The sequence below is a fragment of the Carcharhinus amblyrhynchos genome, chromosome 22, assembly GCF_965287045.1.
Source record: "Carcharhinus amblyrhynchos chromosome 22, sCarAmb.v2.hapA, whole genome shotgun sequence".
Classification (NCBI taxonomy): Eukaryota; Metazoa; Chordata; class Chondrichthyes; order Carcharhiniformes; family Carcharhinidae; genus Carcharhinus; species Carcharhinus amblyrhynchos.
Window position 1 is genome coordinate 4,265,792 of NC_137345.1, and position 27,769 is coordinate 4,293,560.

Here is a 27,769-nt window from a genome sequence, read left to right on the forward strand (position 1 = left end):
CGAGGCCAGGCAACATTCTGGTGAACCTTCTTTGCATTCTCTCTAAAGCTTCCACATCCTTCTGGTAGGATGGTGATCAGAAATGCACACAATACTCCAAATGCAGCCTAACCAAGGTTTTATATAGCTGCAATATGATTTCCCAACTCTTGTACTCAATTCCCTGGCTGATGAAGGCAAGCGTGCCATATGCCTTCTTTATCATCTTGACCACCTGTATTGTCACTTTTAGGGAACTGTGGACCTGCATGCCCAGATCCCTCTACGGGTACACATTGGCAGCAGTGTGTACCATCTACAAGATATACTGCAGCAACTCACCAAAGCTCCTGCGACAGCACCTTTCAATCCCAGACCTCTATCACAGAGGAGGACAGGGACAGCTGAGTTTTGGGACCACTACCGTCTGCAAGTTCACCTCCAAGTCAGGCCTTACCCTGATATAGAAATACATCACTGTTCCTTCACTAGGTCAAACACTTGGAACTCCTTCCCCAACAGAACAGTGGATGTGCCTTCACCACATGGATGGCACGGCGACACAATGGTTAGCACTGCTGCTTCACAGCACCAGGGACCTGGGTTCAGGAGTGCTCACATTGCAAGAGCAAAGGAAAGAGATGAATTCCAGATTATCCTTCACTGCCAGAATATGCCCGGTGTGGATTTGTGCTAATAAAGTACTTTGTTTTCTAACCAGTGAAGTTGTGAATTCTTGATGTGGCCTTGGGTCCCCCATCACTTCAAGCAACTATTCACTGAGAAAAGAATGAAGGAAATTTATAAAGAGACAAAAAAAAATCGCAGTCCTGATTGTTCTTTAAGTAGGATGTTTTTCAATAGAATACACGACAGCTTGACAAATGCTTTGAACACTTTGTCCTTGCTCTCCTCCATTGTTTCACCTCTCCAATCTTTTTCTCTCTCAACTCCTGACAGTTAAATCTCTTTGGATACAGTTCTACAGGCAGCAACCCTCTACAACTATCCAATATCTCTGCACTTCTCCCATCCTATCTTCTTGTACATCTCCAATTTGATTTTTGTCCCCCCCGTTGGCAGCCAAGCCTTCAACTGCCGGAGTCCTAAGCTCTGGATTTCCCCCCATAAACCTCTAAGGCTCTTCAGATCTTTTTCCTCTGAGAAGGTGGTCCATAAAGACTCATTCTTTGGTCACCTGTCTTATAGTCTCCTAATGTGATTCAGTGTCAATTCCTTATCTGACACCACTCCTGTGAAGTGCCTTGGGATGTTTTACAATGTTAAAGGTGCTACATAAATGCACATTGTGTTCGTTGCTTACAAGCAGAGTAGAATGTGTCACTGCACGATACTTCAAAATTACACCAATTCTTTTGAACCTTTAGTTAAGGCTTAATGAGCAGAACCTTTTGTTGGACTGATCACCCAGAGTTGTAACATTCACCAAAATTATGCCAATCAAACACTGGGGCAGCAATCACATCTCGTGAGTATTCACAAACCAGCGAACATGACATTTAGCTCTTGTACTGAGGTAGAACTGGGAAAAGAAGAAGACATACCTTGGTTGAAGCAGATGTTCGGACTGATAAGATGGGATCATCCAACAGGTAGGACAATCCCTACATCAACAGGAGACAAAACAAAAGAAAATCAGTTGTACCATTTTGAATTCCAAATCATTAATCTTAGCATTGTAATTCTTTCAGCCACATCAGTGAGAAAGGAAGAGTTTGGAGTGGGTACAATTCATCATCACATTCTTTAATCTTAACCACCATCTTATCCTGTCTGTGTGGAGTTTGCACTTTCTCCCTGTTCCTGCGTGTGTTTCCTCTGGGTGCTCTGGTTTCTTCCCATACTCCAAAGATGTGTGGGTTAGGTTGATTGGCCATGCTAAATTGACCCTGGTATTAGGAGGATTAGCAGGGTAAATATGTGGGGTAATGGAAATAGGGCATGGGTGGGATTGGGGTTGGTGCAGACTCAATGGGCCAAATGGCCTCCTTCTGTACTGTATGGATTCTATGATTCAATTGCTGTACTGACCTATCAGAAAACAAATGTGTCCTTGATAAAGACTTTGCAAGCAAATGATTTTATGCTCATGTGATTCCTGTGGTACGGTTTTATACTTTTCTAGTGTTAACTTCATTTGCTGCTAGCTGTAGGAGATCTGTTACTTTGTGGAGTTAATAGACCTTTTGTTTATTTAGGTTCTCATGGGATTTTAGACTAGGTATGCAGTTTTCGACTAGGTTGATTGACAGGGCCAGAGTGATGTGATTAGTGGGAGAAGCTAAGCTGGCAGGAAAAACAGTTTCATTTTCATTTTAGAGTACAGGCAGTCACTGCCTGGGCTGCTGAAAGATAGCAGTGTCTCTCTTTGTCCTTTTCTCCGAAGGCTTCCTGAAAGCTCCAACCTCGGTAACCTAAGACAAAGGAAGTATGCTTGTGTTTTCCTAACTAATTAAAAAGAGAGGTTTAAGTCTATAAGAGAAATATTGCTGACTGGAACTAATAGTGGTTAGCAGTTAAAAATTTTGCCATGTTTAAGCATTGTTCAATTGTTAAAAATTAAGCTAATTCATTTGTTATAGTTAAACTGTATTAGTAAATGCAGTTTATTTTGATAAAAGCTTCCTAGTTTGCCAGTAGAATCTTACCTGGAGTGAAACAGCCTATTCTCACATTAATGTCAAATTAGGAAAGTTGTTGGGGTCAAGCCTGGCTTTGTAACATATCTTGGGGTTCCTGATCTGACACCCTAACATAGCAAACAGAACTTAGAGGGAACATTGCTTCATGCATCATTAAAACGCAGTTATTGTGTTCTTTATTCTTTGGTTACTTCATTCAGTAAAGTGAAACCTTTTCAAGGGTTTTTACCACCTGAATAGAAAGTTGAAGTTCATGTAAGTTCAGTGATTTCTACTTCATATCCATCATAGCCCATAGAATCATACAGTGCAGAAGGAGGCCATTCAGCCCATCGAGTTTGCACCAACCACAATCCCAGCCAGCCCCTATCTCTCAGTATTTACCCTGCTAGTCCCCCTGACACTAAGGGACAATTTAGCATGGCCAATCCACCTAACCCTCACACCTTTGGAGTGCGGGAGGAAACCGGAGCACCCGCAGGAAACCCACACAGACACGGGGAGAATGTTCAGACTCCGCATAGACAGTGACCCGAGGCTGGAATCGAACCCGGGACCCTGGCGCTGTGAGGCAGCAGTCTTCGCCATTGTGCCACCGTGCCGCCCCTGAATCAGTGAGGACTCCAACATCACGCCTTACAGAGGAACAGGGGATTACTGACAGCAACATCTGGATTTTTGCATTTAAACTGCGCATGTCTGCTTCTCAGAAGCCACTGTCAGTTTCACAAGCGTGACAATGAGGAACACTGATAATTTCTCTGTCATTTATACTGCAAAAGACCAAGCATAGTCTTCATCACTTGCATTTTAATCGGTCAAGAAGTGTAATTAATTCAGCGTTCCCATTGTTGGTAATTAGAAAATTGCTGCTTGCTGTGTGTCAGGAGCACTCACAATTTTGGGTTGCAACAAGTATTCAGTGAGGAGCTCATACTTGTTATGGTGTAATTAACTTTTATATTCAATTACCTCAACGTGGGAAGTTTTCAAGCCTGCCTTGAAATATGAAATGGGGAATCTGCAAGTTCAGTGGCAAATACACACAAGTTAGAATCACAGGATCCCTACAGTGCACAAGGAGGCCATTCAGCCCATCAATGACAACCAATCCCACCCAGGCCCTAGCCCGTAACCCCACATATTTACCCCCCCTAATAGAAACATGGAAGCGTAGAAGATAGGAGCAGGAGGAGGAGGCCATTTGGCCCTTCGAGCCTGCTCTAGCACTCATCACGATCATGGCTGATCATCCAATTCAACAGACTAATCCTGTGGTGGCACAGTGGTTAGCAGCACCTGCCTCAAGTGCTAGGGGACTGGATTCAGTGCGGAGTCTACACATTCTCCCCGTGTCTGCGTGGGTTTCCTCCAAGTGCTCCGGTTTTCTCCCACAGTCCAAAAGGCGTGCTGGTTAGGTGCATTGGCCATGCTAAATTCTCCCTCGGGGTACCCGAACAGGTGCTGGAGTGTGGCGACTAGGGGATTTTCACAGTAACTTCATTGCAGTGTTAATGTCGTTGTGACACAAATAAATAAACTTTAAACTTTGCTTTCTCCCCATAGCTTTTGATCCCATTCGCTCCAAGAGCTATATACAGCCGCCTCTTCAATACATTCAATGTTTTGGCATCAACTACTTCCTGTGGTAGTCAATTCCACAGGCTCACCACTCTTTGGGTGAAGAAATGTTTCTTCATCTCCGTCCTAAATTGTCCATTCCGAATCCTGATTCTGAACTCCCCTACCATTGGGAATACCCTCCCTGTATCTACCCTGCTCATTCCCCTGATGCAAAGGAACAATTTAGCATGGCCACTCAGCCTAACCCACACATCTTTGGAGTGTGGGAGGAAACCGGAGCTCCCGGGGCAACCCACGCAGACACGGAGAGAACATGCAAACTCCACACAGACAGTGACCCTAGGCCGGGAATTGAACCCGGGTCCCTGGCGCTGCGAGGCAGCTGTGCTAGCCACTGTGCCACCTCGTTCAAAGAATTGAAAAGCTAAATTGCTCAATGCTCGGTGTGGCAAATTGTGAGGACGGGGAAGGTTGATAGGAACATATGGAGCAATAAGCTCCAATGAACATCATTAACACATTGAGCTTTTCTCACTGGTTCTCGCTTTGTATTAGTGTGTACGGGCTTTATTAAAACTAAACCAGAACATAAAATAAATTAGGAGACACTTAGCCAGAGATAGTAATCACTCCTGTGAATGCTGAGTTAATTTTTATTTGGCAGTCCTTCTCAGATTATTATAGAAAATGGACATTAATAGATTTTTAAGAGAGAATTAAATTGTTCGGAAGATACCTATTATGGAAGAGTGCAGAGGTCACAGTGCAGTACAAGGTGATATTATGCTACTGGATTTGAATTTTTTCTAATCCCATTCTTGCTTCTTGGTTATTGTTGATTGGTTGTGCAGGGTCTGGGCTTCAGGAGTCAACTCCAATTTTCAGCACTTTACCACAAAAAGCTATCCGTCACCTCTCATTACCATCAGGCACTGAGGGACCCTCACAGGCAAGCCTGATACTGCCCTCTCCCATTGCAGATATACAAAGAAACAGGCAGAGATGGAATACAGATAAAGATAGCACACTTTTAAAGATTACAATTAATTGATGCCCTGATTTATGACTTTCACGCGACAGGCCTGTGTTTTCTTGACTGGCTTTGATGATTCAAAGTTGAAGTGAGGGTCTGATAAAGTGAAGGATTCACAGTAGGCTGTGAGGTCTCTTGTAGTCGAATTGCCCTCCAATTCAATTTTCAAGTTTGCTGACGACACCACCATAGTGGGTCGGATCTCAAACAATGATGAGACAGAGTACAGGAATGAGATAGAGACTCTGGTGTAGCGACAATAATCTCTCCCTCAATGTCAACAAAACAGAGGAGATAGTCATAGACTTCAGGAAGCATAGAGGAGAACATGCCCTTTTCTACATCAATGCAGACGAAGTAGGAAGTGTCCAGATCACCAACATCCTGTCCTGGTCCCCCCCCATGCCGACACTACAGTTAAGAAAGCTCAACAATGCCTCTACTTTCTCAGAAGACTAAGGAAATTTGGCTTGTCAGCTATGACTCTCACCAACTTTTACAGATGCACCATAGAAAGCATTCTTTTTGGTTCTATCACAGCTTGGTATGGGTCCTACTCTGCCCAAGACCGCAAGGAACTACAAAAGGTCTTGAATGTAGCCAATCCATCACACAAACCAGCCTCCCATCCACTGACTCTGTCTACACTTCCCGCTGCCTCTGCCACTGCCAGTATAATTAAGGACCCCACGCGCCCCAAACATTCTCTCTTCCACCTTCTTCCATTGGGAAAAAGATACAAAAGTCTGAGGTCACGTACCAACCAACTCAAGAACAGCTTCTTCCCTGCTGCTGTCAGACTTTTGAATGGACTTACCTTACATTAAGTTGATCTTCCTCTACACCATAGCTATGACTGTAACACTACATTCTGCACTGTCTCCTTTCCTTATCTATGAATAGTATGCTTTAGAACATAGAATATAGGACATGGAACATTACAGCACAGTACAGGCCCTTCGGCCCTCAATATTATGCCGAGCTATGCCCAAACCCTAGATCAAGCTATCCTACTCCCTATCATTCTGATGTACTCTATGTGCCTATCCAATAACTGCTTGAAAGTTCCTAAAGTGTTCAACTCCACTATCACAGCAGGCAGTGCATTCCATACCCCAACCACTCTCTGAGTAAAGAATCTACTTTGGACATCCCTCCTGTAGCTCCCACCACAAGCCTTATAGTTATGCCCCCTAGTAACAGCTACATCCACCCGAGGAAATAATCTCTGCATGTCCACTCTATCTATCCCCCTCATCATCTTATAAACTTCTATTAAGCCACCTCTCAACCTCCTCTGCTCAAAAGAGAAAAGCCCCAGCTTCCTTAACCTTTCCTCATAAAACTTACCCTCCAAACCAGGAAGCATCCTGGTAAATCTGCTCCACACTTTCCCCAATGCTTCCACATCCGTCTTATAGTGAGGTGACCAGAACTACACACAACATTCCAAATGTGGTCTCACCAAGGTCCGGTATAGTTGCAGCATAACCCCACGGCTCTTAAACTCAAACCCCCTGTTAATAAACGCTAACACACTATAAGCCTTCATCATGGCTCTATCTACTTGAGTGGCAACCTTCAGAGATCTGTGGATATGAAGCCCAGGATCTCTCTGTTCCTCCACATTCCTCAGAACCCTGCCGTTGATCCTGTAATCCGCATTCAAGTTTGTCTGACCAAAACAAATCACCTTGCACTTATCGGGGTTAAACTCCATCTGCCACTTTTCGGCCCAGCTCTGCATCCTATCAATGTCTCTTTGCAGCCTGCAAGAGCCCTCCACCTCATCCACTACTCCACCAATCTTGATGTCATCAGCAAATTTACTAACCTACCCTTCAGGCCCCTCTTCCAAATCATTGATAAAAATCACAAATAGCAGAGGACCCAGCACTGACCCCTGTGGTACACTGCTGGTAACTGGCCTCCAGTCTGAAAATTTTCCCTCCACCACCACCCTCTGTCTTCTATGAGACAGCCAGTTACTTATCCAATTGGCCAAATTTCCTTCTATCCCACACCTCCTTACTTTCTTTATGAGCCTACCATGGGGAACCTTATCAAACGCCTTACCAAAATCCATGTATACAACATCAACTGCTCTACCTTCATCTATAGACTTCATTACCTCCTCAAGGAATTCAATCAAATTTGTGAGGCAGGATTTACCCCTCACAAAACCGTGTTGACTATCCCGGATTAAGTTGCATCTTTCCAAATGGTCATTAATCCTATCTCTTAGGAACCCTTCCAAAAACTTACCAACCACTGGAGTAAGACTAACTGGCCCATAATTACCAGGGTCATTCCTATTTCCTTTCTTGAAGACAGGAACAACATTTGCCACTCTCCAGTCCTCTGACACAATCCCTGTGGACAGTGAGGACCCAAAGATCAAAGCTAATGGCTCCGCAATCTCATCCCTTGCCTCCCAAAGTATCCTAGGATGTATCCCATCTAGCTCAGGGACTTATCAACCCTCAGGTTTTTCAAAATTGCTGATACATCTTCCTTCTAAACATTTACCTCCTGCATCCTATCAGCCTGTATCACACTCTCATCCTCAAAAACATGGCCTCTCTCCTTAGTGAACACTGAAGAAAAGTATTCATTCAAGGCCTCACCTATCTCTTCTGACTCCATGCACAAGTTCCCACTACTATCCTTGACTGGCCCTAACCTCACCCTGGTCATTCTTTTATTTCTCATGTTAGAGTCTTACAGTGCACAAGAAACAATATTTTTCACTGTATGCTAATACATGTGATAATAATCAATCAAATCAAATCAGATCCATGAAGTTGGTTATCAGGAAACTGGAACAGGTTACAATCTTTGACTGCTTGACAATTTGTAGCTAGTTTCAGAGTGAGCTAATGACTGATGTTTCTTAAAAGCCAAAGGCGGCCCAGTGTTTCTCAAGAGCTTTTGTCTTGTCAATGTTCTTCTTTCATCTGTCTTGCTCTCTTTGAGTCTTTAGATAGATCTTCTTATCACAAGCCAGTTTCAATCATATGACCAGTGCTGGCAGTCGTCCAACCAGAATGGTTTGGAAGTTCAAAGCCATCAGTGCACGATAGCAGACAGATGATGATCTTTCACACCTAACTGGTGGATAACTCAGCTTCCTTTTGTTGAACTGCCAATCGTAGACTCTGGGTGTGATTTTGAGCTGGCGCACCCCATCTGCAGGAGTGGCCGAACGCGCTCAAAATCCAGAAAGCAGGATTCATGCCAGAGAGTTTCCGAGTTCCTTCACCGTGGTATCATCAGGTTCATGCCCATTATGGGCGTTAACCTGTTTTAATGAATTTAAGTAGATTTCAATATCATTAACCCGCCTCCCTCCGGATACGAACACCCCCCTGCTGAATATTGATGCTGCACTGATGTGACATCATAGCTTACGACAGATGTGAACCTGTCATGTGGGCATCTCCAGGGTCGTATTGGTGAGCATAGCCCCCCGGGGGAGAAGGGGTGGCACAGTTGTTAGCACTGCTACCTCACAGTGCCAGGGACCCGGGTTTGATTCCCAGCCTAGGTCACTGGAGTTTGCACATTCCCCCCATTTCTGCGTGGGTTTCCTCTGGGTGCTCCGGTTTCCTCCCACAGTCTAAAGATGTGCAGGTTAAGTGGATTGGCCATGCTAAAATGCCCCTTAGTGTCAGGGAGATTACTGGGGTAAATGCATGGGGTTATGGGGATATAAGCCTGGGTAGGTTTGGTGCAGACTCGATGGGCTGAATGGCCTCCTTCTGCACTGTAGAGTTCAATGATTCTATGACATGGCCAGACCGTGGGCCCTCGGCACTGCCCCTTTGCATCAGGTTGGCATTGCCAGGTTGGTACCATGCCATCCTGGCAGTGCCAAATCTGTGTCAAGAGGCCAGCCCGAATGGGAGCCTCAGGGGGGAGGAATCCCTTTAGATTTTGTTGTGGGCCAGGAACAGGCAGGGGAGCAGGGAATACTGGCATCGGCCTTTCTGGGAGGTGGGTGCCGGCTCCCATTGTGGGATGGGGGACTGAAAGGGCTGATGATTGGGATGGGGTGGGGTGAGTGTGCAGGGACTCTGATTGGGGATGGAGAGGGGAGCCCCTGAGCCCTCCATGTGAATTGGGGGTAGGTTTACTTAGGTTATGATTGGGCCATCCTTAAAGATGGCGCTCCAATCTCTGTGCAGCTGGAATTTGCTGGTAAATTGAGACTCCGCCCCCTTGCATGACGATGTAAAACACACCCCCTTTATATTTTTTTGGCAGCGTGTGATAGGATCTGGAGAGTAAACCAGCTTGTTGTAGTTGACCTCGGAGCGCTCCCACTCCCACGGGAAGGTGCTCTCGTGGCTGGAAATCCCCTTATTGCCTTGGAAAACTTGGAAATCGCTCTTAGGATGGTGATTTCAGGCACTTCTCTGATAAAATTCTTCATTATTGCCTGTGTTTTGAAAAAACCTTTGAATTGGCCTGACCGCTTTAAAATCCATGTCCCCCGAACACAGGAAGCTTTCAAAGCACAGCAGCATTCTATTCTACAGTAAGGATTAGCCTTGGTTGATTTCAGAAGCCCCGAGTGTTACCGGACCTCTTTGAAGTATTTTGAGTGACAGGAGCTGTCAGTTTCACTGGGGAGTCCCCCTAGCTTTCTCTCATAAATCTCAGCTTCTCTGAAACCTTCCTGAAGTGCTTTGGCTGAAAGGAGCATTCAATTTCACTAGATCACTTTTCCCACTTCAATGAGCCCCAACAACTCCGAAAGCTCTTACAAATGCTTTGACTGATGGCTCTAGAGCAGATCAATGAGGGGATTAGCCTAAGTTTGTTAACACAAGGAACTGCTAAAAGCTCCAGGGCAGGGCAAACAATTCATTGTTGATACAATCGGTTCACACTCCATTGAGCCTGAAGTGCTTCCCCTTTTCACCACACAAGTTCTCCATTTTTTTAACACTGCTGTCACCACACCAAGACTCTGAGCCTTCCCAGAAAGCAGATGTTTTCTAATACTGCATTTTTTTTGTACCGTTGGCTTTTTTTTAAAAACTTGCCTGCAAAGCTTCTCACTGAACCCACGAGCTTCATATTACTGCTTTTTTCTCTTCTTTTACTCTAACTTCAGGATTGGCTAGGTTGTATTTTTTATCTTTGAGATAGAGGAGGCTGAGCGAAGGTTTAATTGAAATGCATAAAATAACGAGGGGGCCTCGACAGAGTCGATATGGAAGGATACATTTCTGAAAGCAGAACAGTCACTGGGGGCTCAGATTAAAAGTGTTAGGCTGAAGGATTAAAGGAGAACTGAAGGACAATTATGTTAACTAGGGAGTGACGAGGGGGCGGACGGCTGTTAAAACGTGTATTGCACGGTTATTCATTGAAAAGGTATCATCATCTACAGAGCTACTACCAAGGGCTGAAAATCAAATGTCAGTCAGCTGGCAGACAAGTGACATCACTGCGATTATTTTCTATGAATCTACAGCCAATCTTCTCAACTCATTCAATGAGACCCTCGGAAGGATCATTCATATTAGTTAAATAAGACATCAAAATAATTTTGCAGTTTGACATGTGAGATGAAGACGCAGAATCCTCAGTTATTCTGAAGGAAGGAAAAGTAGGGAATGTTCTTGAACGTCAGCTAATCGCTGATTCAGGAGCCTCACATGCCTGGAGCGTTAGGCCCAGTGTGATTCACATGGGGTGGGGAGGGGGAGACATCTTTTTGAGTTTCTAATGTGGTCGAGTCCCACCTCAGTAACGCTGCCAGTGGGAAATGGATTGATGTTCCTGCTGCCGGGAACACACAGAATTCATTCAGGAGAATCACACCCCCTATTTTACAATTACATCCAGCACCTTATGCTTGTCCAGTTTACCGTTTGAATGTTGCTTTATGATTAAAGCTTTTTGAATGATCCAATAAGTTGAATTAAGCAGTGTAAAAAAGGTTTCAATACTGGCTAATGTTTTTATTCATTCATAGGACATGAGTGTTGCTGGCTGGCCAGCATTTATTGCCCATCCCTAGTTGCCCTTGGAGGGCAGTTGGGGGTCAACCACATTGCTGTGGGGTCACATGTAGGCCAGACCGAGTAAGGACGGCAGATTTCCTTCCCTAAAGAACATTAGTGAACCAGATGGGTTTTTCCAGCAATGGTTCCATGGTCGTCAGTAGATTCTTAATTTCAGGCTTTTTAAAATTGAATTCAAATTCCTCCATCTGCCGTGTCGGGATTTGCATCCGGGTTCCCAGAACATTAGCTGAGAATCTGGATTAATACTCCAGCGATTATACCACTGGGCCATCACCTCCCCTAAATGAAACAACTTTAAATAAGGGTTACAATAAATAAGGGACTTTTGCCCCCTCTGCATTCTCGTTTGAATGTTAAGCACTCACCACAGGAACATCTGCAGATTCTGGATCTTAACATGAAGCAGAAGGGATTTGCAATATTGTTAATGTTTTAAATACATTCATTTCTGGACCTAAACTACAAATTGTTCGATGGAAGGGAATTTTAAATCTTTGATTCACATCAGATGGGAGTGGAGCAAGCACAGATTCTAAGAGGATGCACAGCCGGACACGTTTTGGAAGGATAGCAAGTTTGATAGCAGAAAAAAGGCAGAAATATTAGCAGAAAAATCCCCTGGCCCCACCCAGGTCCACTTTAACCTCAACTTTGACAGCATCTTGCACTTGAGGGTTTGGATCAGCGATGGGCAATCTAAGCTGGTGAGTGGGCAGCGTGAGTGGCCCTCCTTTGTCTGAGTGGGCCGCAAGATTGAAATCATAATGAGTTACAGGAAATGCTTAATCATTTATATGTTTACAGTTTAAAGTTTATTTATTTGTGTCACAAGTAAGGCTTTCATCAACATTGCAATGAAGTTACTGTGAAAATCCCCTTGTCGCCACACTCTGGTGCCTGTTCGGGTACACTGAGGGAGAATTTAGCACGGCCAATGCACCCTAACCAGCACGACTTTCGGACTGTGGGAGGAAGCTGGAGCACCCGGAGGAAACCCACACACACATGGGGAGAATGTGCAGACTCCACACAGACAGTGACCCAAGCCAGGAATCGAATGCAGGTCCCTGGTGCTGTGAGGCAGCAGTGTTAACCACCGTGCCGCCCTTATTATAGTAATAGAACTCACATCAACTTCAAATGTTTAAAACAGAATAAATATTAACCCTTCAGACACAAAGGGCTCTCACAGCCAACGTTCTGAGCACTCAGCAGGCATCTCACCTCACTTGTCCTCGCTTTACATGTGAATCATTTCAGTTCAGTCGCAGGGAAAAAAAAACTACACGGACAAAAATCAGGGGAATGTGGCAACCCTGCGTGTGGGCAACGGTTAACAAAATGTCTCGTGGGCCGCACTCAGAACCAGGTGGGCCACATGTGGCCCCCGGATGCAGTTTTCCCACCACTGGTTTGTAGCATTACATTTTGCATTTCAAACATCAGTATTAAATCCTTTTAGAATGCTGTAAGGTAATTAGGCAGGGGAACACCATCACCTGCAAGTTCCCTCCTTCAAGGAACAGCGCTCCGAAAGCTCGTGATCCCAAATAAACCTGTTGAACTTTAACCTGGTGTTGTGAGACCTCTTATTGTGCCCACCCCAGTCCAATGTTGGCATCTCCACCTCCAATATACACACCATCCTGACTTGGAAATATATTGTTATTCCGACACTGGCACTGGGTCAAAATCCTGAAAGTCTCTCGCACCCCACAACAGCACAGTGGGTGTATCCATCCCATATGGAGGTTCAAGGAAATGGCTTGACACCACCGTCCAAGGGCAATTAAAACTGGGCAATAAATGCTGGCCCAGCCATCAACCCTCCTATCCCGAGAATGAAGAAAAAGAACTCAGATAAAGCCAACGCCTGAAGTTCTGATCAAGTCAAAAATCCGTCCTTAATTATTCATCAGTTTGCCAATCAGTTTATTTCTGTTCATTGTCTGTTTTTTGAATAAAGTTGATTGAATCCAGTTGCTTGGATGGTATTTCTCCTTCAAGCTGTTGGTTTCAACCCCTCCTGGCCAGGAAGGGGGAGTGTGTGGGGGGGCAAGAGAAACAGGAATTATATATGACTTGCAACCTTTAACAGGCTGCTTGGTTACCCAGGCCACACTGGTGTTCATTGTTCACATGAGTAGCATCTGAGTGGTGTCAATCCATCCTCTCCTGATATCTCTTTACCCCAGTTACTTTACCCACCTCTTAGCCAATCTTAAATGTTAACAGGATGCCCACTTCAATCACTAACTCAGTGCCACCAAATAAACCTGTTGGACTTTGCCTGGTGTTGTGAGGCTACTTACTGTACCTACCCCAGTCCAATGCCCAGCATCTCCACAGCCTGCCAACCCTGTGTTTCTCCTGCTTTCTGTCCCAAATGTTAAACTTTGTACCTGTGCCCCTTCCCGATAGATCTGTAGCCACTGGCACAGTGGTTAGCACTGCTGCCTCACAGCACCAGGGACCCGGGTTCGATTCCCGGCTTGGGTCACTGCCCGTGCGGAGTCTGCAACTTCTCCCCGTGTCTGCCTGGGTTTCCTCCCACAGTCCGAAAGACGTGCTGGTTAAGTCCATTGGCCGTGCTAAATTCCCCCTCAATGTACCCGAACAGGCACTAGGGTGTGGCGGCTAGGGGATTTTCACAGCAACTTCATTGCAGTGTTAATGTAAGCCTGCTCGTGACTAGTAAATAAACAAACCGTAAACAATTCCGCTTCCACAGCACCTGGAACAGCCAGGCCTGAACATAAAGGCTCTGCAGACTTACAGTTGTCCTCTCTAAGCAGTGCAGCAGATGGTGATGTTGCCTGGCCACAGCTGAGCCTGGTTTATTGGGGCACGGTTGTTGCTCCTTATCACCCGAGTCCTGGAACAACAGAAACACAGCAAAAAAAAAAATCATACAACATGTGGAATCACAGGCACTGCTTTATCAGACAATCCCTACAGTGCAGAAGGAGGCCATTTGGCCCATTGAGTCTGTACCAACCACAATCCCACTCAGGCCCCATCCCCATAACCCCATGCATTTACCCTAGCTAGTCCTCCTGACACTAAGGGGTGACTTAGCACGGCCAATCCACCTAACCCGCACACCTTTGGACTGTGGGAGGAAACCAGAGCACTGGAGGAAACCCACGCAGACACGGGGAGAATGTGCAGACTCCACACAGCCACCCAAGCTGGGAATCAAATCTGGATTCCTGGTGCTGTGAGGCAGGAGTGCTAACCACTATGCCACCCCCATCAGAGAATCTGAGAATGCATACAGCACAGAATGAGGCCATTCGCCCCATTGAGTTCATGTCACTTCACTGCCAGATTTATTTAGATACTTGCACTCCCCACTGCTCTTTTCCCAAATCCTGACATTTTCCTTTTACCTTCAGATGCTTATCCAATTCTCGAAAGCCACAGTTGAATCTCCATTTCCCCATTCTCTCAGGCAGTTCATTTCAGCCTCTAACTACTCGCTGTGTGGAAAAGCTTACAAGCTCGCGTTCTCAATCTTTTCACCAACGGGAACAGTCAGTTTCTATTTACCTTGTCTAGATTTTGAACATCTCGATCAAATCTCTTCTATATTGTCTCTAAGGAAACCAGTCTCAACCTCTCTGATCTATCCACATAACTGAAGCGCCTCATTCCTGAACCAAATCTCTGTTAAGATCTATTTGTTAATATTTTCTCTCCTTGAGAATCTCACTCCCACTGTCCACTCCATTAAGGTATGGATTTTGCCTAAGTGGTCTTTATTTCCGTGAAAGTCACCAATGCTGGTGGACTAATGCGAACAGTAAATGCTGGAGAAAATCAGCAGCAAGGTGGCACAGTGGTTAACACTCCTGCCTCACAGCACCAGGGACCTGCGTTCGATTCCGGCCTCAGGTCACTGACTGTGTGGAATTTACACATTCTCCCCGTGTCTGCATGGGTTTCCTCTGGGTGCTCTGGTTTCCTCCCACAGTCCAAAGATGTGCGAGTTAGTTTGATTGGCCATGCTAAATTGCTCCTCAATGTCAGGGAGATTGGCAGGGAAAATATGTGGGGTTACGGGGATAGGGCCTGAATGGGATTGTTTTCAGGGCTGACTCGATGGGCAAATGGCCTGTTTCTGCGCTGCAGGGATTCTATGAGGTTTGACACCCTCTGTGGAGAGAGAAAGTACAGTTAACAGGTGGAATTTTACCCAAAGTTTGTTTGATCCCACCTGAGGCCAATGGAGAATGTCGTTCTCTGAACCTCACCCAGCTCTGGAATTGGGACAGTGGGTCGGTAAAATTCCGGCCAACATTTCTTGAGTTTTCCAGCATTTTTTACACTTGTTTCAGATTCCAGCATCTGCAGTATTTTGCCTTTATTTTATTGTTGGTGGGATATTCGCTTGCAGGGTGCATCACCATGCCAGGTTGGTTCACTTGGTATCTGCTAGTCAGGAGATTGCGACATTGAGACACACACTGGGACTTGAGCACATAATCCATGGGGGTGGCATGGTGGCAGAGTGGTTAGCGCTGCTGCCTCACAGTGCCAGGGACCTGGGTTTGATTCTCAGCTTAGGTCACTGTCTGTGTGGAGTTTGCACATTCTCCCCATGTCTGCGTGGGTTTCCTTCAGGTCCTTTGTTCCCTTCCACAGTCCAAAGATGTGCAGGTTAAGTGGATTGGCCATGCTAAATTGACCCTTGTTGTCAGGCGGACTAGCTAGGGTAAATGCAAGGGGTTGTGGGGATAGGGTCTTTGGGATTGTGGTCAGTGCAGCCTTGATGGGCCAAATGGCCTCCTTCTGCACTGTAGGGATTCTACAATTCCAGGTTAAGGAGCGTGGGGCACATCAGATTCTTACAATGAGGGTTTGTGGTATTTCAAAAAGTCTTTGCGAGAGGTTTGGTATCTGTTACATCCTTACAGTGAAAGATTTGGGTTTATCTGAAGGTAATAGTGGGGGCATGTCAGACTGTTACATTGAGGGGTGTGTGATAGATTGTAAGAAACAATTGTGAGGGGAATAGGATATATTAGCCAGAAGAATTTGAGTTATAATGAAATTGTTCTGAAAAAGGAGTGTTGCACTGAGTGGCTAGAGGGTAAATGAGGCAAGGTCAAGCATTGAATGGCCTTTTCCACCAAAAGAAACATTAAAGAGTCTCACAACATCAGGTTAAAGTCCAACAAATGGCTGATTTAGTTTATTTGGAATCATGAGCTTTCAGAGCACTGCCCCTTCCTCAGGCAATTGACCTGATGAAAGATCTGCACTCTGAAAGCTCATGTTACCAAATAAGCCTGTTGGACTTTAACCTGGTGTAGTGAGACTTCTTACTGTGTCTCCCCCAGTCCAACACCAGCATCTCCACATCATCAACAGAAACATGGCAGAGCAACTCAACCAAAACCGAGGTACCAATTGGACAGGCATACTCAATCAAACTGGAGTGTGCTCAGGAGCTTTCCACCAATGGAACCAATTTAGCTCCAGTCAATTATTTCCTGACCCCCTGACCTCTGCACCTAGTCTCTATGCAATATCATATTGAACCTACTGTGAGCTCCAGTGCCTCGTTCATCAAACCATTACGTTTTATTTGAAGATAGGCGTTGGCATTTCCAGTCTTTGCTATCTTTATCCTCGCCAGCCTGGCTTTCTGTGAAGAAAAACAAGAGAATTTCAACATTTATCATCTAAGCTACTTCATCCTCTGACTAGCTTCCTGCCTCTCCTTCTCTCTTTTCATATAACCCATCACCAGCACAGTACAATAGGTGGCACAGTGCTTAGCACTGCTGCCTCACAGTGCCAGGGACCCGGGTTCGATTCCTGGCTTGGATCACTGTCTGTGTGGAGTTTGCATATTTTCCCTGTGTCTGCGTGGGTTTCCCCTGGGTGCTCCGGATTCCCCTCTCAGTCTGAAAGATATGCTGGTTAGGGTGCATTGGCCACGCTAAATTCTCCCTCAGTGTAACTCGGACTGTGGCGACTAGGGGATTTTCACAGTAACATCATTACAGTGTTAATGTAAGCCTAGTTGTGACTGATAAATTAACTTTTAGTGGTGCCAAATGAAGAGACTTGAACACAAAACCAGTCCCGCAGGGCTAAATCTTACCAAAAAAATGACAGTGTTGCCTCTGGCAAGAAAATCGATGTGTTTCTCTCTAGATCTTACATCACACTGTCATCTTTAACCTGATTATAACCTGAGTAAACTTCAAGAAGAAATCAGATGTTAATCTTGGGGCTAATGGGATCAACGGGGGGGATGGGGAGAAATCAGGATATTGAATTTGATGATCAGCCATGATCGAAATGAACAGCGGAGCAGGCTCGAAGAGCTGAATGGCCTGTTGCTGCTTCTAGTTTCTGTGCTTTTACGTTTCTGCAGTTGAAGATCGGTGAGAGATTGTTTTGGAATGTGAAATATTGAAACACTGAAGGTGCAGAGAGAAGGAACAGAGCATCAGGTGACGTTTATGAAGCTTAAGAAAAAGGATAGAGCATAGTTTTGGAGAGCAATGAGTATAATATTCTTATCGAAAGGTATCTGTCCACGGTTACTGAGTCTGTGCGCTCAGGGTACAGTACATTAGCCCTCCAATCCAAAAAGTACAAACTTATTAAAAAGTATTCACCCAGGATAGGTGAAATATGTTCAACCACAAAATCTAATTCATTTGAAAAAAAAAATGTTCTGTTACATCTAGAACAATGAAACATATTAGAATTACTTAAAGAGCCTGGAGTGTGATATTTCCACTGTCTACACATGAAGAACTAATGAAAGCATTAGCATCTAACAATGGTAATGAGAGGCATCCACTTAAGACAAAATTACTATCATTATTCAGTAATTGTCATATTCAGCAGGTCCACCAAGATGAGGCACGGCAGTGCTTCAGAAAGGAGGATTGATTCTATGGACTGACAGTCAAATCAAGTCCACAGTGATTTTGGCCTCAGGAACTCCAGAATCTCTTGCTCCTACATTCTTTGTTCAAGCCTTGCTTCCAGGGACTTGAGCATATAATGCAGGCTAAGACGTGGAGGCAATGCTGCACTCTGGATTGAAGCTGATTGAGAGGCAAATTCTACCCCGCCGTGGAATAGCACGGTTGAGTGATATTGAGGGAACCTGTCTGATTGACACGACACCACACAACCCTGGCACAGCAACCTCTGCAAGATGTGCCGGATCATCGACACGGATGCCATCATCCCACGTGAGAACACCATCTACCAGGTACACGGTACATACTCCTGCAACTCGGCCAATGTTGTCTACCTGATGTCCCGAGGCATGGTACATTGGGGAGACCATGCAGACACTACAACAATGGACAAATGAACATCGCTCGACAATCGCCAGGCAGGAGTGTTCCCGTCCTGTCGGGGAACACTTCAGCGGTCATGGGCATTCGGCCTCTGATCTCTGGGTAAGCGTTCTCCAAGGCAGCCTTCACAACATACGACAGTGCAGAGTTCGCTGAGCAGAGACTGATAGCCAAGTTCTGCACACATGAAGACAGCCTCAACCGGATCTTGGGTTCATGTCACACTATCTGTAACCCCCTGGGCTTGTAAAATCTCACTAACTGTCCTGGATGGAGACAATTCACATCTCTTTAATCTGTGTTTAACCCTCTCTCCACTCACGTTGTCTATACCTTTAAGACTTGATTACCCGTAAAGACTTGGATTCCAACCATTATCTTGTAAATTGAGATTGTGTCTTAGATGCCCTGTTTGTGAACACAACTCCCACTCACCTGAAGAAGAAGGGGTGGCACTCCGAAACCTCGTGTTACCAAATAAACCTGTTGGACTTTAACCTGGGGTTGTGAGACTCCTTACTTTGCCCACCCCAGTCCAACATCGGCATCTCCACATCATGTATTATAACTGGCCAAGACTGTGGAAAATTAACCTAAATTGTCCCTTAGCGTCCCAAGAAGTGTATGACACTAGGAATAGTGGGGTAAATGCGCTGGGTTACGGGAATAGGGTAGGGGGACCTGGACAACATGCTCTGTCAGAGCCGGTGCAGACTCAATGGGCTGAATGGCCTCCTCCTGCACCGTTGGGATCCTATGATATGAATGGAGTCGAACAACAAAGAAAAAGACTTGTGTCTCTATCGCACATTTCATAACCCCAGGATGAACCAAAGCACTTTTCAGTCAACAAAGTGCTTTTGAATCGTAATCAGTGTAGTCAAGCAGGACGGTGGGGGAGTTGGTGTCCGAATATAAGCCACAAGGGATGGGGGTGGGGGAGCCACATTCATTTTTCATTTCTAGAAGCTTCAACCTTTCATTGACTAATAGGTAAGGAATAGAAAGAAACTTTCAGCAGCTGATTCGCAGCAGAGAATCTCCAGTCTGGGTAGGACTGTATAGTGGCTGCACTCCAAGCATTAGTTCAGAATTACACCTTGATGTTTACGTCCAGCAGCGCACATCACCTTCCGCTGTCTGATGGCTTCTATTTGAGCTTAGCTGCAGTCGGATATCAGTTGTGCGGTGGTACAGTGGTTAGCCCTGCTGCCTCACGGCTCCAGGGACCTGGGTTCAATTCCGGCCTCGGGTTACTATTCGGTCCATCGAGCCTGCACTGACCACAATCCTATCCCCACAATCCCATGCATTTACCCTAGCTATTCCCCCTGATACTATGGGGCAATTTAGCATGGATAATTCACCTAAACAGCAGGGCTTTTGGGCTGTGGGAGGAAACCGGAGCACCCGGAGGAAACCCACGCAGACACGGGGAGAATGTGTAAACTCCTCACAGTGAGTGACCCAAACTGTGAATCGAATCTGGGGCCCCGGCGCATAAAACTGAAGTTCTATCTGCCTTACGAGATGGAGTTAGGATCTCATGGCAGCAATGGGGGGAGCAGTAGGGACATTTCCCGAGTGACATGACTTATTAGTTATTCCTCCACCAACATCAATAAAACAGGTTATCTGCTCATTATTATGTTGCTCTTTGTTGGATCTTGCTGTGTGTAAAGTGACTGCTGTGTTTCCTGCATTACAGCAGTGATAAAACATCAATAGTATTTAATTTGCCATAAAGAACTTTGGAATGTTGCGAGAAGGTGCTATACAAATGAAAGTTCTTTCTTTAAAGATAGATCATTGATTCTAGCTATTAGCAATAGGGGCAGCCTAAATATCTCATCTCAAAGTCAGCACAAACAATGCTGAAAGGCTGAAGTGGCATTCGGCACACTTTCACCAGCCTCTGATGTGGCTCAGTTGTTAGCGGTCTTGCCTCTGAATCACAAGGTTCTGGGTTCAAGTCCTACTCAGACCTAAATGTGAAGATCAAGGCTGACACGCCTGAAGTATTGACGAAGGCCCCAGATTCTTGAAGGGGTGGATGTAAAAGATCCCATGGTACTCTGGGCGGCACAGTGGTTTAGCACTGCTGCCTCACAGTGCCAGGGACCCAGGTTCGATTCCCAGCTTGGCTCACTGTGTGGAGTTTGCATATTCTTCCCCTGTCTGCGTGGGCTTCCTCCGGGTGCTCCAGTTTCCTCCCATAGTCCAAAGATGTGCAGGTTGGGTTGCTTGGCCATGCTAAATTGACACTGAGTTAATGGGAGATTATCAGGGTATATAGGGCCTGGGTGGGATTGTTATCGGTGCAGTCTTGATGGGCTGAATGGCCTCGTTCTGCACTGTAGGGATTCTATGATTTAACAGTAGAGCAGCCTTGTTATTCCTGGTGTCCTGACCAATGTTTATCTCTCAGTCAACATCAGAAAGAGTCAGATTATATAATCATTATCACAATGCTGCCTGTGGGGGTGTCGCTGAACACAAATTGGCTGCAATCTCCCTGACATTCTAACAGTGTCTAAACCTCAAGAAGGACGTAATTAGCTGTAAAGAGCTTTGAGATGTTCTGCAACCCTAACAAGAGCAACACCAGTGCAAGTTCATCTTTCTAGACAAGAGTAGGCTGAGGTTACAGGGTTCTTTGAGATTATCAAACGGTTTGATAGGGGAGGTCTTCATTCCACTTATTGTGAGAGCAAAACTAAGGGTCAGAAGTACAAGGTGGTCACTAACCAATCCAGCAGGGAATTCAAGAGAAATTTATTTGGCTGGAGAACGATGAAAATGTGGAACCCGCCACAAGAGATGGACAGTAGCTGAGGTGAATGGCAAGGTGCCACGGTGGTTAGAACCGCTGCCCCACACAGTGCCAGGGACCCAGGTTCAATTCTTGCCTCGGGTGATTGTGTTGAGATGGTACACTCTCCCTGTGTCTGCATGGGTTTACTTGGGTGCACCTGTTTCCTCCCACACTCCAGGTTAGGTGGACTGGCCATGCTAAATTGTCCCTTAGCATCCCAAGATAACACCCAAGAGGTGGCACGGTGGTTGGCACTGCTGCCTCACAGCACCAGGGACACAGGTTCGATGCCCGGTTTGTGTCACTGTTTGTGCAGTGCCTGCACATTCTCCTCATGCCTGCGTAGGTTTCCCCCAGGTGCTCTGGCTTTCTCCCACGGTCCGAAAGACATACTGGTTAGGTGCATCGGCCATGCTAAATTCTCCCGCAGTGTACCCGAACAGGTGCCGGAGTGTGGCGACAAGGGGATTTTCGTAGTAACTTCATTGCAATGTTAATGTAAGCCTACTTGTCATACTAACAAAGAAATAATAAAGATGTGTAGGTTAAGGGGAGTAGCAGGGTAAATAGGGGCTGGGTAAGATGGGGTTTGTCGGAGAGTCAGTGCAGACTTGATGGGCTGAATGGCCTCCTTTTGCACTGTAGGAATTCTATGATTCTGTGATGCACTGAGCACGTGAGAAAGAATGGAGTAATATGCTGATAGGGTGAGATGAATAGGGGTGGGGGCAAGCTCTTGGGGGGCATAAACATCAGCATGGATTAGTTGGGCTGAATGGCCTGTTCTCTGTGCTGGGAATTCTATGTACTTTTACATGATGCGGCAGTTCTGTGCTTCTGTGGTGCCAGCCTGGATGCTGTGCTTATTCCCTTAACCCCACTCCAGGTCTCGAGCACGTAATCCAGAGGCAAGATTGCTCGCAATCAGACACATTGACTGGGATGGACAGGTAAACGTTACTGAGTTGTGAATGCACCTGATATCCGACTGCAGCTAAGCTCAAACAGAAGCCACCAGACAGCGGAAGGCGATGTGTACTGCCGGGTGTGCCTGCAAACATCGAGGCCTCACTTTGAACCAACGCTTGAAGTACGAAGGGGGAAACGGGAAGGATATTTCACACAAAAAAGATGCACAAACCAAATGGGCGAATCTCTTTGCACAGTTTGTCGAATGAGCTGCCTTAAAGGGTGGCGGGTTCGATAGTAACTTTCAGAAGATAATTGGATAACTACTTGAGAGGAAATGAATTACAGTACGGCAACGGAATTGGGTACACGGTTCCCTCGGCGCTTTGGCAGCTAACGTAGATGCAGCGGACTGAATGGATTCTTCCTGCACTGTAATTTCTACAATTGCCTGCTTGAGGGTTTTGCAAAGCGTACAGTGACAGATAAACAGTAATCAAGTAGATGAAATGCATTAAGCAGGTGATCCCCTCCAGCGTGACTGGACGCATGTAGAATTACACTGAATTCTCAACGGAAAAGTAGGTCATCCAGCTCAGAGGATCTCTGTCGGTGTTTACCCTCCATACAAACCTCCTTCTCCCCGACATTTAACCCTGCCAACCTGTCCTCTCACTCCTCACTTCCCATTAAATGTTAGACAAGTTCCTTGAGGTAGACAAATATGTGTTCCCACTGATCTCCGGGAAAAGAAATTCCCCCTGAATCCCTTGTTGCATTAATTAGCCTTATTAGTTATTATGGTCCTTATCAGTCTCGCCTACAAGTGGTACCATCTTCTCTATGGCTATCCTATCAACCCTTTTATAATCTTGGAGGTCTCTATTGGCTCCCCCCACCACCCCCAGCCTCGATCAGATCAAAAATCTGTGGTGCTAGTGTACCTTGAAAAAATGTTTTTTTTTTAAATCGTGTTCTCTGCAGTTATCACAGCTTCAGTTTTTTCTCATTGTTGCCAGGCTGGCTGCTAGAAGTCCTTTTATTGCTCCTTCAATGGCTTAAATGGTGTTCTGTTTATTTTTACTCAGGTACTTTCTGGTACTGTTTTATGACCCTGCATTGTTAGGAGGAAGATTGGGTGGCAGGTCATGTTTGCAAGTACAATTTTAGTTTAGAAGGGGGTGGACATCAAGCTGAAAAGCAATGTTTTTTTTCTCTCTCCCTGGTTTCAGGAATTCTGCTGTTAGCTGGAAGCAATGTTCTTGGCCTCCCTGGAGTCAAACATCTGCTGTTGGTGGTTGGCTTAATTAGAGTCTCCCTGGTGTTTTGGGAAGCTGTTCTGACTCCAAGCTTGTCTGTGTGAGTCTCAAGAGAACTGCACCAAAGGAATAAATCTAGCAGTAAGCGAGCATTTAAACTTTATATATAAAACCTGTGGCAACTGTTTTGTGTATGGGTTTTGTTTGATTGGAACATTTCTTACATTCATTAAGGTTTATACAATATCATTTTTTTTCTAATTGTTAAATGTTATTGCTAATTTTCTTTCTATACATGTTAACTGTGTACTTAAATAAACTTTATTTGATAAAAGCTCCCTAGTGGGTCATTTGAATCACAACCTGAAGTGAAACATCTCTTGCTCACCCTGGCCAAATTCAAATTACAAAACTTATAATCCAGGTGGAATTCATAAAACACTTTGGAATTTCTGACCTGAATTATAATGAAATGAAACAGGATTGAGGGGCTGAATGGGCTCCGCCTGTTCCTATTGGATAATCTAGGTTCACCGGTGTCCTAAAGTAGGCTGCCCAGTGGTACGGTGGTTAGCAGCGCTGCTATAGACCCCGGTCAAAATTAAACTTGGGTGACCGTGCAGAGTCTGCACATTCTCCCCGTATCTGCGTGTGTTTCCTCTGGGTGCTGCGGTTTCCCCTCAGTCCGAAAGATGTGCTGGTTAGGTCCATGCTAAATCCTCCCTCAGCGTACCCGAACAGGTGCCGGAGTGTGGGGACTGGGGGATTATCACAGTAACTTCATTGAAGTGTTAACGTCAGCTTACTTGTGACACTACAAACAAAATAATAAAAAGTGAGATAGTCACCAAACAAACAGGTGCTCCACCAGCCTACTTCTGGCTGGGATTTGGTTTGGCAGTGACGGCAAGGACTGGCCATCAACATGGTTTCTGCGGTGGGAGCTGAGGTCAAATTTCTGAGCCACGATTTTGAATTTAGTCGCTGAGACAACAGCGAATTGGAATTGTGTGAGAGAGACAGACAGACAGACAGACAGACACAGTGTTTGGGTGACAGGTTTTACCTTTTGTGCTCGCCGCTTGTCTGCCCGTTGGTTCTGGTGGTAGATACGGCTGAAGTTGGAGACAATGACCGGAACTGGGAGAGCAATCACCAGGACACCACTCAAGGAGCAGATGGAGCCAAATATCTTGCCGGCGATTGTCTTCGGGACCATGTCACCATAGCTACGAGAAAAAGGGAAAGGGCATTTTAATGGAGCAACCTACAGCAGAGAGGTGGCAACAGTTCAAGAAGGCCGCTCACCCCCACTTTCTTGGGGATAGCCAGGGATGGGCAATAAATGCTGAACTTGACAGCAACACCCACATCTCATGAAGAATTAAAAACATCCTTAAGTTATCTCTGAATTCCATTTTAAATCCATAATCATGTTCTAATTGCCACTTCAGCCATTTTTACATTCTCCTGACACCCTACATTACCCAATAGGAACAGGAGGAGGCCATTCAGCCCCTCAAACCTGTTCCGTTTTGGTATAATTCCATCTACAAGGCACAAGTCAGGAGTGTGATGGGATACTCTCCACTTGCCTGGATGAGAGCAGCTTCAACAACACTCAAAAATCTCAACACCATCCAGGACAAAGCAGTCCTCACTTGATTGGCACCCCCATCTGTCTTAAACATCCACCCCTTCCACCATCAATGCACAGGCAGGAATGGGTGCCATCTGCGGCAATTCACCAAGACTCCTTCAACAGCATCTCCCGAACCTGCTTCCCAACCACCCAGGGCAACAGGAGCATGGGAATACCACCGCCTGCAGCTTTCGCATCAAGTCAAACATCATCCTGACTCGGAACCACATTGCCAATCCTGCAACATCACAGGAACTGGTGTACCTGCCCATTGTGGGCTGCAGATATTCATGAAAGTGACTCACCGCCATCTTCTGAAGGCCAACTTGGAATAGGCAATAAGTACAGGCCTTACCAGTAACGAGTAATGAGTAAACAGCTCCACAACTCCATCACTGTTTTGAGTTTGCTTTCTGCGGGAATCCCAAGGTGCAATGACTTGATCTCTCATTTTAGTAACTGTAACTATAAACTCAGGAAAACTTGCTGCTGAAGTTTTGGTCTCCAATCAGGAAATCCATGGCTGGCTTCTCCACAACAGGCACATTTGACTCAGGAGCCACGGGAAGCTATTACAGAGACACCTTCATTCCACCAGTGTGAGGTGGGGAGTGGGGCAGGGTGGAATGGGCGTATTGATAACATCATTGGACTAGCAATCCAGGGAATCAGGCTAATCCTCCTGGGATAAGGGGTTCAAATCCCGTCATGGCAGCTGGTTGGATTTAAATTCAAATAATGAAGTTTGTCCAAAGATGTGCAGGTTAGGTGGATTGGCCAAGATAATTGGCCCTTAGTGTCAGGGGAACTAGCTAGGGTAAATACATGGGGTTGTGCAGATAGGGGCTGGATGGGATTGAGGTCGGTGAAGACTTGATAGGCCACAGTGGTTAACACTGCTACCTCACAGCAAGAAGTCTCACAACACCAGGTTAAAGTCTAACGGCAAGTTCTAACCTGGTGTTATGAGACTTCTTGCTGTGTTTATCCCAGTCCAATACTGGCATCTCCACACCATGACTACCATTGGCCTCACAACTCCTGGGACCTGGGTTCGATTCCCAGCCTTGGCTCATTGTCCATATGGAGTTTGCATGTTCCCCCCGTGCCTGCGTGGGTTTTCTCCAGATGCTCTGGTTTCCTCCCACAGTCCAAAGACGTGCGGGTTAGGTGCATTGGCCATGCTAAATTGCCTGCTAGTGTCAGGCAGACAAGTTAGGGTAAATCCATGGGATTACGGGGATAAGGCCTGGGTGGGATTCGATGGGCCGAATGGCCTCCATCTGCATTGTAGAGATTCTATGACTTTATGAAGTTTGAAATTAAGAACTAGTCTCAGGTGACCATGAAACTATCAGCAATTGTTGTAAAATTCTAATTCATTAATGTCCTCCAGGGAAGGAAATCTGTCCTCATTACCCGTTCCGGCTTACAGGTCACTCCGGACCCACAGCGGTGGGGGTCACTCCGGACCCACAGCGGTGGGGGTCACTCCGGACCCACAGCGGTGGGGGTCACTCCGGACCCACAGCGGTGGGGGTCACTCCGGACCCACAGCGGTGGGGGTCACTCCGGACCCACAGCGGTGGGGGTCACTCCGGACCCACAGCGGTGGGGGTCACTCCGGACCCACAGCGGTGGGGGTCACTCCGGACCCACAGCGGTGGGGGTCACTCCGGACCCACAGCGGTGGGGGTCACTCCGGACCCACAGCGGTGGGGGTCACTCCGGACCCACAGCGGTGGGGGTCACTCCGGACCCACAGCGGTGGGGGTCACTCCGGACCCACAGCGGTGGGGGTCACTCCGGACCCACAGCGGTGGGGGTCACTCCGGACCCACAGCGGTGGGGGTCACTCCGGACCCACAGCGGTGGGGGTCACTCTTAGCTTTCCTTCTGAAAGGGCCAAGCAAACCATTCAGATCAAGGGGCAATTAGGGATGGGCAATAAATGATAATCTTGTCAGTGACACCCACGACCCATGTAAGAATAAATGAAAGATCTGCGTTAGCGTTGGGTTTCAGTATTTAGTCTAGATGTCACTGTTGGCCAACTCATGTTAGAGATTAATCTACATTCCTTTCAACTGCACCGAATCCAAAATCCAATTATCAGTGAATAAAAGACTCCATTATATTATCGCCGGTATCTGTTATTCGGTGTATAAACTCCCTGAACCCCCCGATTCGGTTGCAGTCTGTAATTTCTCCTGAGTTGTTATCTTCCCCTTCATCGCTGCTGTTTCTGGTCCCTAATCCCTTACTGATGCTGTTACCCACGCGGTGACGAGATGCCTGCAGGTATTGCTGGGATTCTGAGTTGGGGAATTAAATGTCAACAGCTGCTGTCCCTGTCACTGCCTCTCATCATCTTTCCTGATGGGGATTGCATGTTGTCAGGAGCTGTCACTTTAATTCGGCTTGGGGTCAAAGGTCGCTTCCTAACTGATCTCTGAACCACCCCTCTAACCAATTACAATGACTTTTTTTTTAACAAATGATTTCAG

At 46.1% G+C, this 27,769-nt stretch overlaps 1 protein-coding gene across 2 annotated transcripts in view; it reads right to left on the reverse strand.

The window, feature by feature from the left end:
* kcnd3 (potassium voltage-gated channel, Shal-related subfamily, member 3) overlaps positions 1–27,769 on the reverse strand; it is a 328,767-nt gene that overhangs the window by 13,572 nt on the left and 287,426 nt on the right. For both annotated transcript variants that reach the window (XM_080209652.1, XM_080209653.1), the window contains exons 3-6: positions 24,687–24,849; positions 16,852–16,953; positions 14,077–14,175; positions 1,545–1,604 (exon numbers count right to left, since the gene is read on the reverse strand). In XM_080209652.1, coding sequence (XP_080065778.1) covers positions 1,545–1,604; positions 14,077–14,175; positions 16,852–16,953; positions 24,687–24,849 — 424 coding nt within the window. The remainder of the gene's footprint in view (positions 1–1,544; positions 1,605–14,076; positions 14,176–16,851; positions 16,954–24,686; positions 24,850–27,769) is intronic.